A 14137-nucleotide genomic window follows, 5' to 3' on the forward strand; every position below is an offset into this window, starting at 1 on the left:
TGTTATATTGAACAGGTTTTCTGATAACAGTTCATTTTGGTGTTCAACTTTATGTTAATTCCATTTCCTTGAGGTCAAAGTGTGTGTGTGTTGAAGGTCAGAGAAAAAGAGAGAAGGAGAGAGTGTGTGTGTGTGTGTGTGTGTGTGTGTGTGTGTGTGTGTGTGTGTCTGTGTACAAGTATGTGCTACTTAATGCCAGTACCCATTATCTATCTATCTATCTACCTACCTACCTACCTACATTTTGTCTTTTATGATGTGGTTCCAGCCAATTAATTATTTACTTTAGTATTATGGGCAGTAACTGCCATGGTTATCACGGTATTTGAAACTATTTTGAATCAAAACACCAGCAAAAGCTGGAATGTAGTTGAATGTTGAATGTAGTTATGTGTCAGTTTTTCTAAAATAAAGACAAAAAACAACAACATTATTCACTTACTTTTATTGTTTGCTTTAGTTGGTTTTACATAATCTAACATGGCATTTAAAGATAATTTACCTATATCAACTATTTCATTTAAATAAACGATAGTTTAATCACGGTTTTTAGTTAGTAGGCTATAGGCAAATATAAAGAATATTCCAGTATTGAGAACTAACCATGACACAGACAGGACACACCCCAAAATAGAATGACCTGCCAGGATTTCTTAATCTGATTCCCTTTGCATTTATGCAGTCCAAGGCAATATATAAACATCAAACAAAAAGTTGTTTGGCAGCACCTGGGGGTACAAATGGGGGCAGCACATGTAGCCTAACTAACCCATAGTATCATGGGTATCTCAGGAAGCTCAAAGTAAATAGCAACAATTTACCAAATCTTGCATGGGCACAATCATACTCAGCTGTGCTGCTCATCCCACAAATGCATGTTCCTTACAAATGGGGCACAATTTAAAAGGGAAGGCTTTCCAACTGTATAAGTTATTGCAAAGAAGCTTTGTTACAACAGAGACATAATCTACCAAACACAAATTTCAGAACTCTTTGTTCAATGTTTATTTAGATCCTCTAGTGAAGTTAGATAATAGAACTGATATGACTTAGTTGTTTTAGGTCCCATGTAAATAGATACTATACATAATAGACACTGATTCAGAATCATATCACTTTCACACACTCACCATTAACACCACACTGTAGCGGCTCTATGGCTGTCGTTCCAAATCCCTCCGACACTTTGGTATAAAATAGGTTATTGCAAATAAATAACTTTTGCAACAGAAAAGGAAATAATTGAATAAAAAGCTTTTCAACAATGATTTTCAGAAATTAAATAATTAAATAATTTTTCCACCACAACTTTCAAAAATAGTGAAAATAGATCTACACGCTGATCTAAACATTGTGATGATATGCGGGGTGAGCTTGTAGATCAAACTTTTGGCTCTTGAGCTGAAAGGTTTTGGAACATCTGCTCTAGCCACATTAGGCTTTTTCCACACAAGATATCTCAAAATCTACTGAGTGCATAGCCATTAAGTTAATATTCTCTGGGGAGCACACTCCCCAGAGAATAAACCCTCTTATTTTGGTGGCCCAATGGCCTTCCCTCTAGCACAACCCTTAGGCCAGACTCACATCCGCACACAATATATCAAAATCTAATGTCCGGATTGCCATGAAAGGTTGCCGAGAATTAAGCCTACTGGTTTTAGTGACCCCATGGCATTACCTCTAGAGCCATACTGGGGACAAAAATTGCACTTGCAAACAAGTCACCTCACAATCTTTCCTCAAGTACCAGCCTCACAAAACTCATTATCAAATAGGTTGCCATCAAATAGCACATTCATGCTCCCCAGAGAAATAACTAGTTTGATTATTTTGTGATCCCATGACTTGCTCTGATAAAACTATACATTTATATATATACATATGGTAATGTCCATTGTTTGGCGTGGTCAATTGCTGTGTTAAGATATGTCATAACTTTTGAATCACTCATTTAATAAAAGCCCCTAGCCGTTGACCAGAGGGGAAAGCAGGCTGCTAACAGGTTCTTCATAGTATGGCAGTAGAGATGACTGCGTTTTCCTCCCCAGTACACCTTGCATGTCTTGCAATTTACAGCTGGTTCTGTTTAGGCATGGATTTGATGTAGCTTAATACAATGATTTAGGTTAAGGCTGGGCACTGTTAGTACGATTAAGTTTAGGCAAGGAGTTGGTGTGATGCAATTCATTTTAGTTATGGTTAGGCACTCTTAGTATGCATTTAAATGCAGTGGTTTTGAAACACACTCCGTCTTGGCCTTGGTTTAAATGCTGTTTCACTTTTCTCTAGTCATGCAATCATGGAGTTGCCAGTTAGATTGGTTTCTTAAAATCTCATCCCCACCACTAAGGTTAACAAGCTGTCATTGATAGACAGCTGGTGTCCCAAAGTGCCAGTAGCATGACACAAACAACATAAATTTTGTGCAGTCTTGCCAAGATTTATACTGCAGTTATCCCTGGGGCTGCCTTGAAGCACAAAACAAAGTACATATAACACATACACCCGCAACAAATATTTGGTATTCTAACTTGAAGCACAAAACAATGGCTTTATAACACATACACCCAGCAACAAAATATTTGGTATTCTACCAAACAGGTGTTCAAATGTACAAAACAGTAAGAACAGTTCACTGTGCAGTGTACAGACACATGTAAATACATTCAACATAAAAAGACATCAAATTTAGGACATTAGGATCTGGCAACCTGCAATGATGCCAGAAATGAGGAAAACACTGATTAGATAAAAAATAACTTAACACAGTAACAGCCACAAACTGAAAAGTTTAAATTAAATCTCTTTTCTAAACACAAAATGCACACATCTATACATTAATGTCCTACTAGCCCTGCATAGGTTCATATGAGTGATGTCAATATTTGTGTTTTGAGTGAGGAGACGTTAAGGCTAACACAGGCATACAGCAATATTCCATACACAGGAATTACCGCCACAGACATTGCCAACATACAGCACATTAATGTGCTTGACTGTGGTCTTTCCCTACACTTACTGTAATATAAGTTCAATGTGTACAAATGTATACAGATATATCAGTACTAATGCATACTTATATATAAATCTATTCATTAATAATTTCCCAAATAACCAAAAAGCATACTTATACATAAGTATGCCAAGTAATTGGATGGTTCTGCAAGTATAGCATCTACCCGTATCATAAAAAAAAGAAACTAAATCAGTAACAACAGCCAGAAACAGCTCTATGTTCAAAGTTCAGTGCATGTGACTCGGGTGACACCGTGAATCAGGAGCGTAGGGCCTAAACTGTGGGTCAGTGCTTCCAGCTGGGCTAAGTACTGTTGTGACAGTGTGGACTGAGCGGGGGGGCGGGGCAGGTACAGGAAGCGGACAGCAGCTTGGGAGCTGTGCTCCATTAGCAGGGAGTTCACTGCAGAGAGGAACTCTTCAGAGAGAGCTTGGCTGGGTGCTGTGGAGCTCTCTTCCCCTGCTTGACCCCGTCTCGATCCATAGTGTTGCACCACAGCGTCCCATGAGACGATCTTTATCGAGGCTCTAATCCTCAGCTTCCTTAACAGCTCACGAAAGGTCTCCTCATCAACCACCCAGCCCTGGTCACTGGAATCGCTCTCCACATTGAGAAAGATTCTCATCCTCGCGTGGCGCCATCGGCTAGACATGTTTAGCACGCACGCCATCTGGAGAAGGAACAGACTGCACACGTCCACACAGTCACGGCTCCCCGGCTGTAGCAGGTTCAGCGGCCAGACGTCAATGGTTCTGTCCGTCCCATCGACCTTGCTGTCCCTGCCCTCCCCCTCCAGCTGAAAGAAGTAACGGCCCAGGCATACATTTTTGCTCATCTTAATGGCATCGGATATGATTCCCACATACTCCTCTGGAGTTAGCCAACGAGGGCTCTCCACATGCCGGACGGGGGCGAAATGAGCCTGCAATGAAGGCAGGTCAACCCCAAAATTGTAGTCCCCATCACTTCCCTTTCCCGCTGATGAGTCGCAAAATGTAGCATCTTGTAGGAAGTAGTCTTCAGGAGTGCAGTTATCATAGAAACCCAAGACAAGGGTGTTGGGCTTCATTCCACCTGGAAAAGATGCAAGGAGGTGAGTAGAAATAATCACATAATAATAAAGAAAGTGATATGGCTGACTCAGATTCTTTCATTTTGGTCTTGACAGTACTGCCATAATCCAAAAGGAGGTGCAGCACATAGGAGTATAGGCATTGGAGTGCAGCAGTAAAGTAGGAGGAAAGAGAGTCCATGTGCTCACCCAGGCCTGTAATGCGCAGCAGATGTTGTGTTCCCTGCCTGACAGAGAGAGAAAGAGTCAGGTCCACAAAGGCCTTCACTCCCAGTTTATCTACAAGGGTCAACCAGAAGTTATACTGCTGCTGGACTGGGTCTGATGGCAGGGTGTCTGAAACACAGTAAAGGGAAGCAGATTGATTACGCTGTTATAAACCAGTGGTTCAAACATTTTCATGTCAAGGACAACCAAATTGATATATATTTAAAGTTTGTGCAAGGGACCCCCATAACAGAAGATTTGAGTTAAAAACTTTAAAAACTATTCCACCTGTTTTCACTCTACAAGCTTTTGTAATTTAAAATGTCAAATTCTCCTTTTAGATCAGCTATTTTCTAATATCCAAAGTATAGGATAGGGTTAAAGTGGTTAAGTATGTCTTATTTTACTGGGAGCCCCTGGAACCGGACCATACTTGGAGAACCATTATTGAATTATGCTATATAAACGGACACAGACAATACAAAAAAAAGGACAATACTACCAGTTTGGATTTGATTGGCTAAAGTTGGCTAAACTAACCTAATAATGCAGGTCTCACAAAACGTGACACAAAAGCCACACACCAAAATAGCAGCTCTTCAAGCGCACAATGCGCTGTAGCTCTTCAAGCGCACAACGCGCTGTGATCTTTGGTAGGCGGACGAAATGTAACATTCCACTAAAAACAGAGGGCTGGCTCTGTTAACATTGAACTGTAACAATGTTACAATTTGTTGCGTTGCTTCTTATACATTCCTTTGTCGCCACCGTGTGGAGATAAGAGGTCAAATCAGCAGCATGAACAGTTCATGTTTTGCATGGCATTACTATTAACATGGCTTGTAGCTATAGATTAGATTTGACAGCCAATCAAAAAAGGCCTTGAACTAATCAGGAAAAAAATGAAAAGTTCATGTTGCAAGTAAACAGAGTAGAATACCCCTATAACCACAGCGTATTTGCTTAACCTATGCAAATTTAAAGCTTTCTTGTGACCCAAGAGACATTCAACACTAACACGCTGGTAATCACACTTACACTAAATATTTCAAAAGGTGTTTCAAATAGACATTCAGAAATAAAAAATAAATAGAATTCAAAACATTTGTGTAAAATGGGATAGCAGGTGGCCATTTTGCGTTTACAGGCCACTGCAATCACAACGACTGGCTCAAAGATAAGAATCATAACTATTAAGCATTATTGGCTAGAGATGCCTAGGGCGGACCATTTTCCAAACATTACCCAGATCCCCAAGCTGGACGTGGCCCAACACGAACAGCCCTCCCTTCTTCAGCTGGTTGACAAAGTGGATGAGCTGACAGGATGACCGGGGATTGGCCACCATCAACAATACCTGTGGCCTCCAGAACTTTACGTGGTCTTTTCTCACATCCAGCATCAACAGATATTTACGCACCTGAACAACAGAGGTGGGAAGAAAGAATAAAAGCATTGCAATAAGTTGCATTTATATGTAATTAAACTATATAACTATATAAAAAACCCTATAAACTAAAAACTATAAAAACTCATAAAAAGAATTATGAGTGTGTGTGTGTGGGTGTTTGTCGGTATAGTAAAATCCTCAGAGTTTACTCTGAGGGTGTAAATACTGTGTTTATTTTTACACTCTCAGAGTTCAATTAACGTTTAGGATTGACTGCGTACTTGGTGGAAAATGAGGGCCTGGCTGATGTAACCCCAGCTGCTGGTGGGAACTCTGTAGTGAAGGAACAGAAGCAACAGCAGCAGGAGGACGATACTGGCCGATGAGTAGACTGGGTTAATCACAAACATCATCACCAGGCAGCTAACGATGCCCAACAAACAGGTGTGCCAGGAGAACACTTGGAAGGTGGGTCTGTACAAAGAAAAGACAGCGAGAACAGTGGTAGATTTATAAATGCTTCGTCGACACGTTTTTAACCACGTAAATCCTTTACTTGTGAATTGGACTCTTTTTCCCCTTTACACCAAATCTCGTTGGGACGTGTCGTGAGCTTGTAAATCAGCTATTCTTTGGCTAATGTTCCCCCCACAATATGGATGATGGGGGTTCAAGTGGTTAAGTTGAAAATACATCTTTTTACGATGTAGTTGTAGACTTCTAGACTCTAGAACAGGGTTTGTCTGCATGTATACAGATAGTATATATGTCTGTCCCCTCAAAAGTAGACCAATCCCAGCTGGAACTTGAAGAGTGTGAAAATTTAGTTGCAGTTTTTGCTGAATCTCTTAGTTACACCAACTTTCTTTTTATCACTTTTGTTCTTATTAGTCACACAAAATAAAAAATGGTGGAGCAACACGATTGGGTCAGAAATCTTTAAGGATGCTAAACAGCCATTGATTTGGATGCACATACAGGGTTCTTATACCATTTCTTTAAGTAAAGTTTAACGCTTTTTAAGACTTCAACAATGATAATTTGAGACCCAGAAATTTTCAAAACAAGCTTGAGACTGGTCAAAGCAACTAAGAAGTCTGGCGGTGATTATTTTAACCAAGAAAGCATAATTCCACTTCCCCATTACTTTAACCAAGAAAGCATAATTCTACTTCCCCGTTGCTTTAACCAAGAAAGCAGAATCCCACTTCCCCATTACTTCAACCAAAAAAGCAGGTCTTTGTTAATTTGTTAAGAAAGCAATCTTTGTTAATTCAGGTTACCTGAAGTTTGGTGCAGATGCCCACTCGAGTGCCAGACACGCCAGGTCAACAGCAGCATAGGCAAGCAAGTAGAAAACAGTAACTAGTCCAGCTATAGCGTTGAGCTGGCCAGCAAACACTACACACTGTAACAGAGGTAATACCAAAATCACATAATGGAATCCCTTTTGTAATGCTTAATACTTTGAAAACATGTTGCTGCATAGCTCAACGGTTCTCCTTACCTGCACCATACCCCATGTGTACAGCACTGCCACCCATGGATTACCTGAATTTGATTTGATGGCAGCAGGGGCTAATGGCAAACCTGTGAAGAAAGCAAGGATATCCTTTAGAATATTTATTGTTATAGGGGAGGAAAAAATATCAAATAAATGGCTACCAATCGTTACCAAAGAGATGATCCAACGCAAGAGCGTGGAGAATACGCGATGCCCCGATCATAGAGCACATGGCAGCTGACAAGGAGGCACAGTAAATCCCAATGGTGACAAATGGTGACCATACGTTGATCCTCTGGAAGAACCCATAGTCCTGAGTTAAAAGGCCCCTTTGAAAAAAAGGAGGAAAAGAACCATACATTTGTGTATATTCAAGGCACAGGATGATTTAACCAATGGATTCTGAAATATTAACATGTAACATCATTTATCTGACAACACTGTCAACAGTGCTTTCAGCCCAAAAAATTGATGGATGTACTTGTACACAAGTCAATAAATAAATCTTTAAACTGTGCTTTCAGACCTGTCGCAGATGGCGCTGACGAGGATGAAGAGCAGGGCATAGACGGTGAAGGTGTAGAACACTGCTATGATGGTGCCTTTAGGAATGGAAACACTAGGGGTCCTCAGTTCCCCTTCAGAGACACAAGTAAATAAGGCAACATATTAGGGTGTGTTTTGCTTTGCTTGTTTGTTGTGGATGAAATTATTTTAACTTAGCAAGTTTCATTTAACAGAACACATCTTTGTGAATTAGCTTTTTTTTTTCATATAAAATCTAAAGTATATACCTCATCACACAAACCTATCGCTATCAGAAAAGTAGTTATTCTCTGCTATTAACAGGCTAGCTAGTGTAGACAGGTTGGCACAAGATTCCCCTAAGAATAAAACTATATCTACTTATATCACTGTGAAATCAATACAGCTTCAACCTTATAGACCTTATAAAGTAATGAGAAAACATTTCAACCTTACAGAGTAAATTGTAAGATATAGTAAAATATCTGATCTACAAGTCAACAACGCATCGGCTATTTTCACCTGCACGCAATCATAACTGAGGCTTAATGAGACAACAAGCTTCGCCTTCTACCTGACATATTGGCTCCGGCCATGATTCCAGTGCAGCTGGTGAACATAACGGCAAACACAGTGGCGAATGACATGACCGAGTTAGTACTGTAGTCCAGAGAGTACCCAGCTGTTGAGAGAAATGAGGAAGTACTCTTAGGCTTTTATTGATCTAAATATATAAGTGTGTAAACATTAACATATGCATTAATATCCGCCCACCAACCCAAATGTTACCAGTTACTCACGGCCTAGGTTGTTCCTCAGTGTGGAAACGCTGAAGCCGGTGTAGCTCACGTTGAAATGGCGGGTCTGGTTGCCGGGTCCCGTGTGGGTGATGACAAAGTCACGGGGCTTGACCGCCAGGGGACTGATGAAAATTGTCAGCAAGCTGATGGTGACAATCACCAGGATGAACAGCGCTGTGCGGGAAAATATGTGCGCCCCCACCAGGCACACCAGCAGACAGAGCTGCAGGATGACGGTGGCGTACAGCACTGTGTACCAGTAACCCTGGGGGAGAACACGTACCCCCTCTGACACAGATGACTCTAAAGTAGAGGGAAAGGACCATGGGAATGAAACAGAATTATTATGTAGTATGTAGCTAGTGCAGCTGAACACTCTTGGGTTAATAAAAAAAAGGTGATAATTGACATAGTCAATGGAATGACGTGTTTCAAGACTTACCAGGATCCACACCAAATATGTCAAGTATGGCCTCCACAAGACCAAGTACATACACTCCACATGCACACACTTTGGCCAAGAAGAACATCAAACCGATGCTTCCACCAAACTCAGGGCCCAATGACCGACTGATCATAACTGATGAAGATTCGTTAAGGGATATGAGTCAAAGGACAAGAATACATCTGTATCATCAGTCATATGACTCACATGATATCGTAATGCTCTGTAAGGATACAATAAGCTCCGCCTCCTTGCACAGCACCATTAGTTGAGATAGCGCAGATGGACAGTATTGTAAGAGAAACAATGGTGTAGGCAACGAGCAGCATCACAAGGCCCTGGATAAGGCCTGCATGACCAATTACAAACCCTAGAAGAGAGAGATTGTGTCAGGATTTGTCTAAGAGCATAATAACACATTTATGTTTTTTCCAGGTAGACATAATATCCACTTTTGTCAGTGGATCAACCCAGTATTCGCCTATTTATAAATAAGGTAAAATGCCCTTTAATGCAGTGGTTCTCAACATTTTTCATGTCAGGGACCACCCAAATTAATGTGTATTTGGCCACGGACCCCCATCTGAAAATATTTTGTGCCAGGGAGTCCCATACAAGATTTGTGGTGTTTCAAATACATTTTTCATTAATAAAAAAAAATAGGGTTAAAGAGGTTAAAGTGATTTTGATGACGTATTACAAAATGTAGCTGGGGACCCCCTGGGGGTCTCTGAACTCAACTTTGAGAACCATGCGCTTTAATGTTCCTTACTCACCAGTTCTCAGAAAGAGTACAATGCTGCGCTTTAATGTTCCTTACTCACCAGTTCTCAGAAAGAGTACAATGCTGAACATGGACAGAATGGTCGGGACCATCACCCCAAAGAAGGTGTTCAGTTTGCGGGGTCCTTCATCTGTAGTCTGAGTCCCAGACTCCGATTCAGGGGTTGCCTCAGACCCCATGCCACACACTCCAGGGCATGGGGTCAGACCACACACCCCAGCCGTAAGCAGGGGTGTGTGTTCGTTTGACATGCTGAGTCAGAGAGTGTCACTTCTTGATTCTCCTTTGACCTGTGAAAGGGAACCAGCCAGTGAGGAAGGGGCTCAAACATAAAAGAATATCAGACTTTTCAACAGATGAAAGCCTCAAGGATAACAAGCATTTCACAATCTGAATATAGTTCCACATTATCTCATTGTTCTTACTTATCAAAGTTTAATATTGTTTATTTTTGAAGACCGGATGGTATCTGGAGGATCTCCAGAGTCCAGACCCTAGCTTGGACTGGAGACCATGCACTATAACAGCACCCACTACCATGTCACGTGTTGGGTGGAGCAAATAAAAAACTTTACGTCAGCGGCCACCTACGTAAAAACAATGATGATAAAGGCAAGTGTGCGTGTATATATTCATGTCTGGCACAAAAAAAAAACATACATTTGTATCGCACACACGCCAAGCTATAGAAGTCGTACAGTCAGTACTGTACTGTACCATGGCGTAATGTTTATGTTTTAGAGTACCTCTGGTCCATAGCTTTAGAGGGAGTTCTCCTTAACGCTATGTTACTTTGGAGCCGTTGCCCGCACACCCACGGTAGCGCAGAATGCGCAGCCTCTCGTCGGTAGTAAAACATTAAAAATACACTTTCACTAATCACCAAAACAAAGACGGTTTTAAGATGTTGAAAGCTTACTTTCCTTAGTGGGAACGCTCGGAGCTCCCCACCTCTCGTCTAAAACACACTTTTTGGGCGGATTGTTCTTTTTTTTCCCACCGGATGGGAAAATGTTTTAGTTACTCCACTGCGCTCCCTACAGATCTTGTCAATGGATTTTTTTCTATCGACAAGATCTGTAGGGGGCGCAGTGGACTGACTAAAACAGCAACAGTCCCATTAAAAGTGCTTCCTTGCATGCAGATATCACAATTAAAAATGAAACATTAAAGCATGATGAATGAGCATTATATCTTATAAAGTAGCTCAGACTGTCACTGCTTCACACTAACAACTGAACTCACCCGAACCTCCAGTCCGTAGGACAGGGCTCATCCACTTCCGCCTCACAAAAAAACTCACTCAACGTCGACCAGCTGCAGACAGTCCAAAATAAATAATTGTCATTAATGTGTGATCCGAGAGTATATAAATATGCTGATCTAAGTAAGATCTCCAACAGAAGTGCGCAACATTGTACGGTAGAGAGTTAATGCATAACTAAGCCAAGGGGCACTGATGCTCTAGCTGTCTGCCTGCCCCAATAACAGTACACTGTACATGACGAGCCTCCTCCACTTGGTTATTTTGTTCAAAAGGTGTCACGGGAGGCCAGTAGTGTTGCCAGGTTTTGCGAGAGAAACAAGCAACCAGGTCTATGGAAACAAGCCCAAAAGAAGCGAGCCCTTCGCCCAAATAGCCAATCTACAATCTCACAACGAACAAGTACATCTGCTATTTGAAAAAAAAGAATCTTGAATTGGGGTCTCTGTGGCATGAAATATTTTCAGATGGGGGTCCGTGGACAAATACACGTAATTTTGGGGTTCTTGACAAGACAATGTTTGAGAATCACTGGTTTAAATAATAATTTAAAATACAAATGGAAACAAGCCTAAATAAGCAACTACACTTAAGAAACAAGGCCAAAAAAGCAACTTTACAGAATAACAAACCCAAAGTCGCTTATAATAACCCGACATGGCAACCGTGGAGGCCAGTCATTGTTCATGTGACTCTGCCAAAAATGGGAGGGTATGGTAAAAAAAACATCTATGGTAAAAAAGACCGATTTGTAATATGCCCGCCCCGTACGACGGTGTCGCACGCCGAAAAGAGCCGATCTACAAGCTCACAGCGCGTCAAGTTCGCCACGTATTGTGAGCTTGTAGATCGACCCTTGTCGGCGCGAGCATCAAAATACCACACATACATGTTGACGAACGAAGGTGTAGGCTAACCACGCCCCCTGTACCCCACACTACCAGAAGTTTACTTTCAGCTCATTTAAATAGCCTAGTAAAATAAAAAAAAGTGGTCGTAATGACGCATTTAGGTTTAGAGCAGGGGTCTTCAACGTTTTTCAGGCCAAGGACCCCTTAACTGAGAGAGAGAGAGATGAAGCAGGGACCCCCAATATTGTATTAAAAAATAGTTTTGCAGATTAAACCTTTTCACAGATAGCTTCATAGACTTGTTTGACAGCACTATAATTGTGGCATGTTAATGTGTATTTTCAGATATTTAACCACTTAAACCTACTTAAGTCAATACTTAGTAAACTTGATCTTTCACTCTATACTTGGTCTGCTCTTTTTTCCCTCTGTCTACTCTACACCAAACCTCTTTGCCGAAAATAGCCGATCTACAAGCTAGGCCATGCGCTGAGAGGCGTTGTGAGCTTGTAGATCTGCTATTTTTGACTAAAGTTCTCCTCAGAATAGGGATGCTAGGGTTGAAGTGGTTAATACATTTTTTTTAAGATTTGGTGGCCCCCCTGCAGTGTCTCTGAGGACCCCCTAGGGGTTGAGGACCACCTGTTGAAACCCCCTGGTTTAGGGGTGTGAATATTATTGCCGGCATATATGTATAAATGTAGCCTATTTAAATTTAACTGTGCATATTCCTCCTACACACAAGATGTCATTGTTTTACCAATGATGGAGGAGAGGCCGCCATATAAAAAATCCACTGTTACAGTAGCCTATAACAATCAACTACAGCTTAAGCATTAAGTTTAATTATTGAATTAAATTAAGTGTCTTTAAGTATAAGTGTATTTTATGCATGTCTTATTAAAGTATGCTATTAAGTTGAATTATTTAATAATAATTAAATAATAATGTGAAATAATAATGTATTTGTCAGTGTATGTGCCCAAATATAAATGTGTCCTCTGCATTTAACCGATCCTAAGTATCCGGAGCAGTGGGCGCTATAGGGCAGTGCAGTGCCCGAGGAGCAGTTATAGGGTTAAGTGTTTTGCTCAGGGACACTTCGACACATAGACCGGGGCTGGGACGCAAACATGGGACCTTCTGTTTCCCAGGTGGCCTCTCTACAGTCTATGCTCTCATTCAGCCATGGCCACCCTAAAGGCACCCTAATAGGGCCCTAAAGGCCACATTAGACACATTTGAGGTTTCATTGCCAGTGCCAGTCAGACATTTTGTTGTTTAACCACTTGAACCCCAATGAGCCAAAAATAGAAGATCTACAAGTTCACAACATGTGAGCTTGTAGATCAGCTATTTTTGCCGAAGAGATTTGGTGTAGTGGTCAAATTTTTAACTCAGGTCTGTTTCATTAAGCCTAGACTAGAGGGTTAGGATACCATATTACTTATAAATCGGTCTGCTGAAAGTGTCTTGAATTGAAGGGGAACCCAACCCAACCCATTTTGAATGTTAATTGCCTAACTCAGTGCTGCCTGGAGACTTTGAGCGGACACTACCTGTGTGCTGTTGGCTACATCTAAAAAAAACGTTTGACTGTGGCAAACAGTCTTAAGTTCTGGTGCATGTTTATTGATGGACCAAAAGTCAGATGTTTGGAATTCCTCAACAAATTGTACAAGCCCTTCAGTGACCGGATACAGTTTCCCCAGTGCCCAGTCTGCCTGGTGCCCAGATTTCCCTAGTGCCCACTCTTCTCCACCCCTATGTGGCCACTCTTCCAGGTGCAAAAGCTGAGACCCCCCACATGTGTGTGTTAATGCATGCATGCCTGCCTGCACACATGTGGGGGGGGGCATGTACTTGTGTTTAACAGACTCCCCCAAGGAGGCCTGGACCCCAGGTTGAAAAACACTGAATGCCAATGGTGCCAATGGAGCATGTGTGGAAGATGGTGGTTCTGAGCCTAACAAAACATCTGTGATTGGAGGTGCCCCCTGTAACACCACTAGCCTACAGTAACATACTGCTGCCAGCAACACCCCATTTCCTAAAGAGGGGACAGTCATATTCCCTACTATAGCAGCGTCTGTGCCTTCTGTGTTTCAGATTCAGTATGGGCCATCCACATTTTCACATCATGCTTTTATTGTGATTCCTCTCTTTCTTTTGCTGCAATCTGTTATCAACCAATTACAATAACACTGCATGCAGCAACACTAACATTACATTTTGAGACTGAAATGAGTCCACTCATCTTTGGTAGTCTTGGATTT

The 14137-nt window shown here is 41.4% G+C and overlaps 1 protein-coding gene across 3 annotated transcripts; it reads right to left on the reverse strand.

Moving 5' to 3' along the window:
* Window positions 1-470: 470 nt before the first annotated feature.
* slc12a9 (solute carrier family 12 member 9) lies at window positions 471-11269 on the reverse strand. 3 transcript variants are annotated; one of them, XM_080435892.1, is made up of 14 exons: window positions 10998-11269; window positions 9787-10036; window positions 9198-9332; window positions 8960-9097; window positions 8518-8820; window positions 8292-8399; window positions 7719-7830; window positions 7364-7521; window positions 7196-7278; window positions 6972-7096; window positions 5970-6162; window positions 5544-5718; window positions 4281-4427; window positions 471-4093 (listed from the first exon to the last, which is right to left on the reverse strand). In XM_080435892.1, exons 2-14 carry the CDS (start codon window positions 9995-9997, stop codon window positions 3240-3242), a joined length of 2742 nt encoding a protein of 913 aa, XP_080292018.1. In that variant the 5' UTR covers window positions 9998-10036; window positions 10998-11269; the 3' UTR covers window positions 471-3239. The 3 variants fall into 3 exon arrangements, with proteins under 3 accessions (XP_080292018.1, XP_080292017.1, XP_080292019.1); XM_080435891.1 differs by having other exon boundaries at window positions 10992-11269; XM_080435893.1 differs by lacking the exons at window positions 9787-10036; window positions 10998-11269 and adding an exon at window positions 9739-9758.
* Window positions 11270-14137: the final 2868 nt, after the last annotated feature.

Source organism: Gymnoscopelus braueri (genome assembly GCF_963280865.1).
Source record: "Gymnoscopelus braueri genome assembly, chromosome: 8".
NCBI lineage: Eukaryota > Metazoa > Chordata > Actinopteri > Myctophiformes > Myctophidae > Gymnoscopelus > Gymnoscopelus braueri.

What these genes read in the sequence shown, in the direction of transcription:
- slc12a9 (XM_080435892.1), bottom strand. Translation starts at nt 9,997, where the DNA reads ATGTCAAACGAACACACACCCCTGCTTACGGCTGGGGTGTGTGGTCTG. An exon ending in GCATCTGCACCAAACTTCAG is followed by an intron (nt 6,163 to 6,971) that starts GTAACCTGAATT and finishes TTCTTTGTACAG; the next exon opens with ACCCACCTTCCAAGTGTTCT. An exon ending in AGGCCCTCATTTTCCACCAA is followed by an intron (nt 5,719 to 5,969) that starts GTACGCAGTCAA and finishes TCTGTTGTTCAG; the next exon opens with GTGCGTAAATATCTGTTGAT.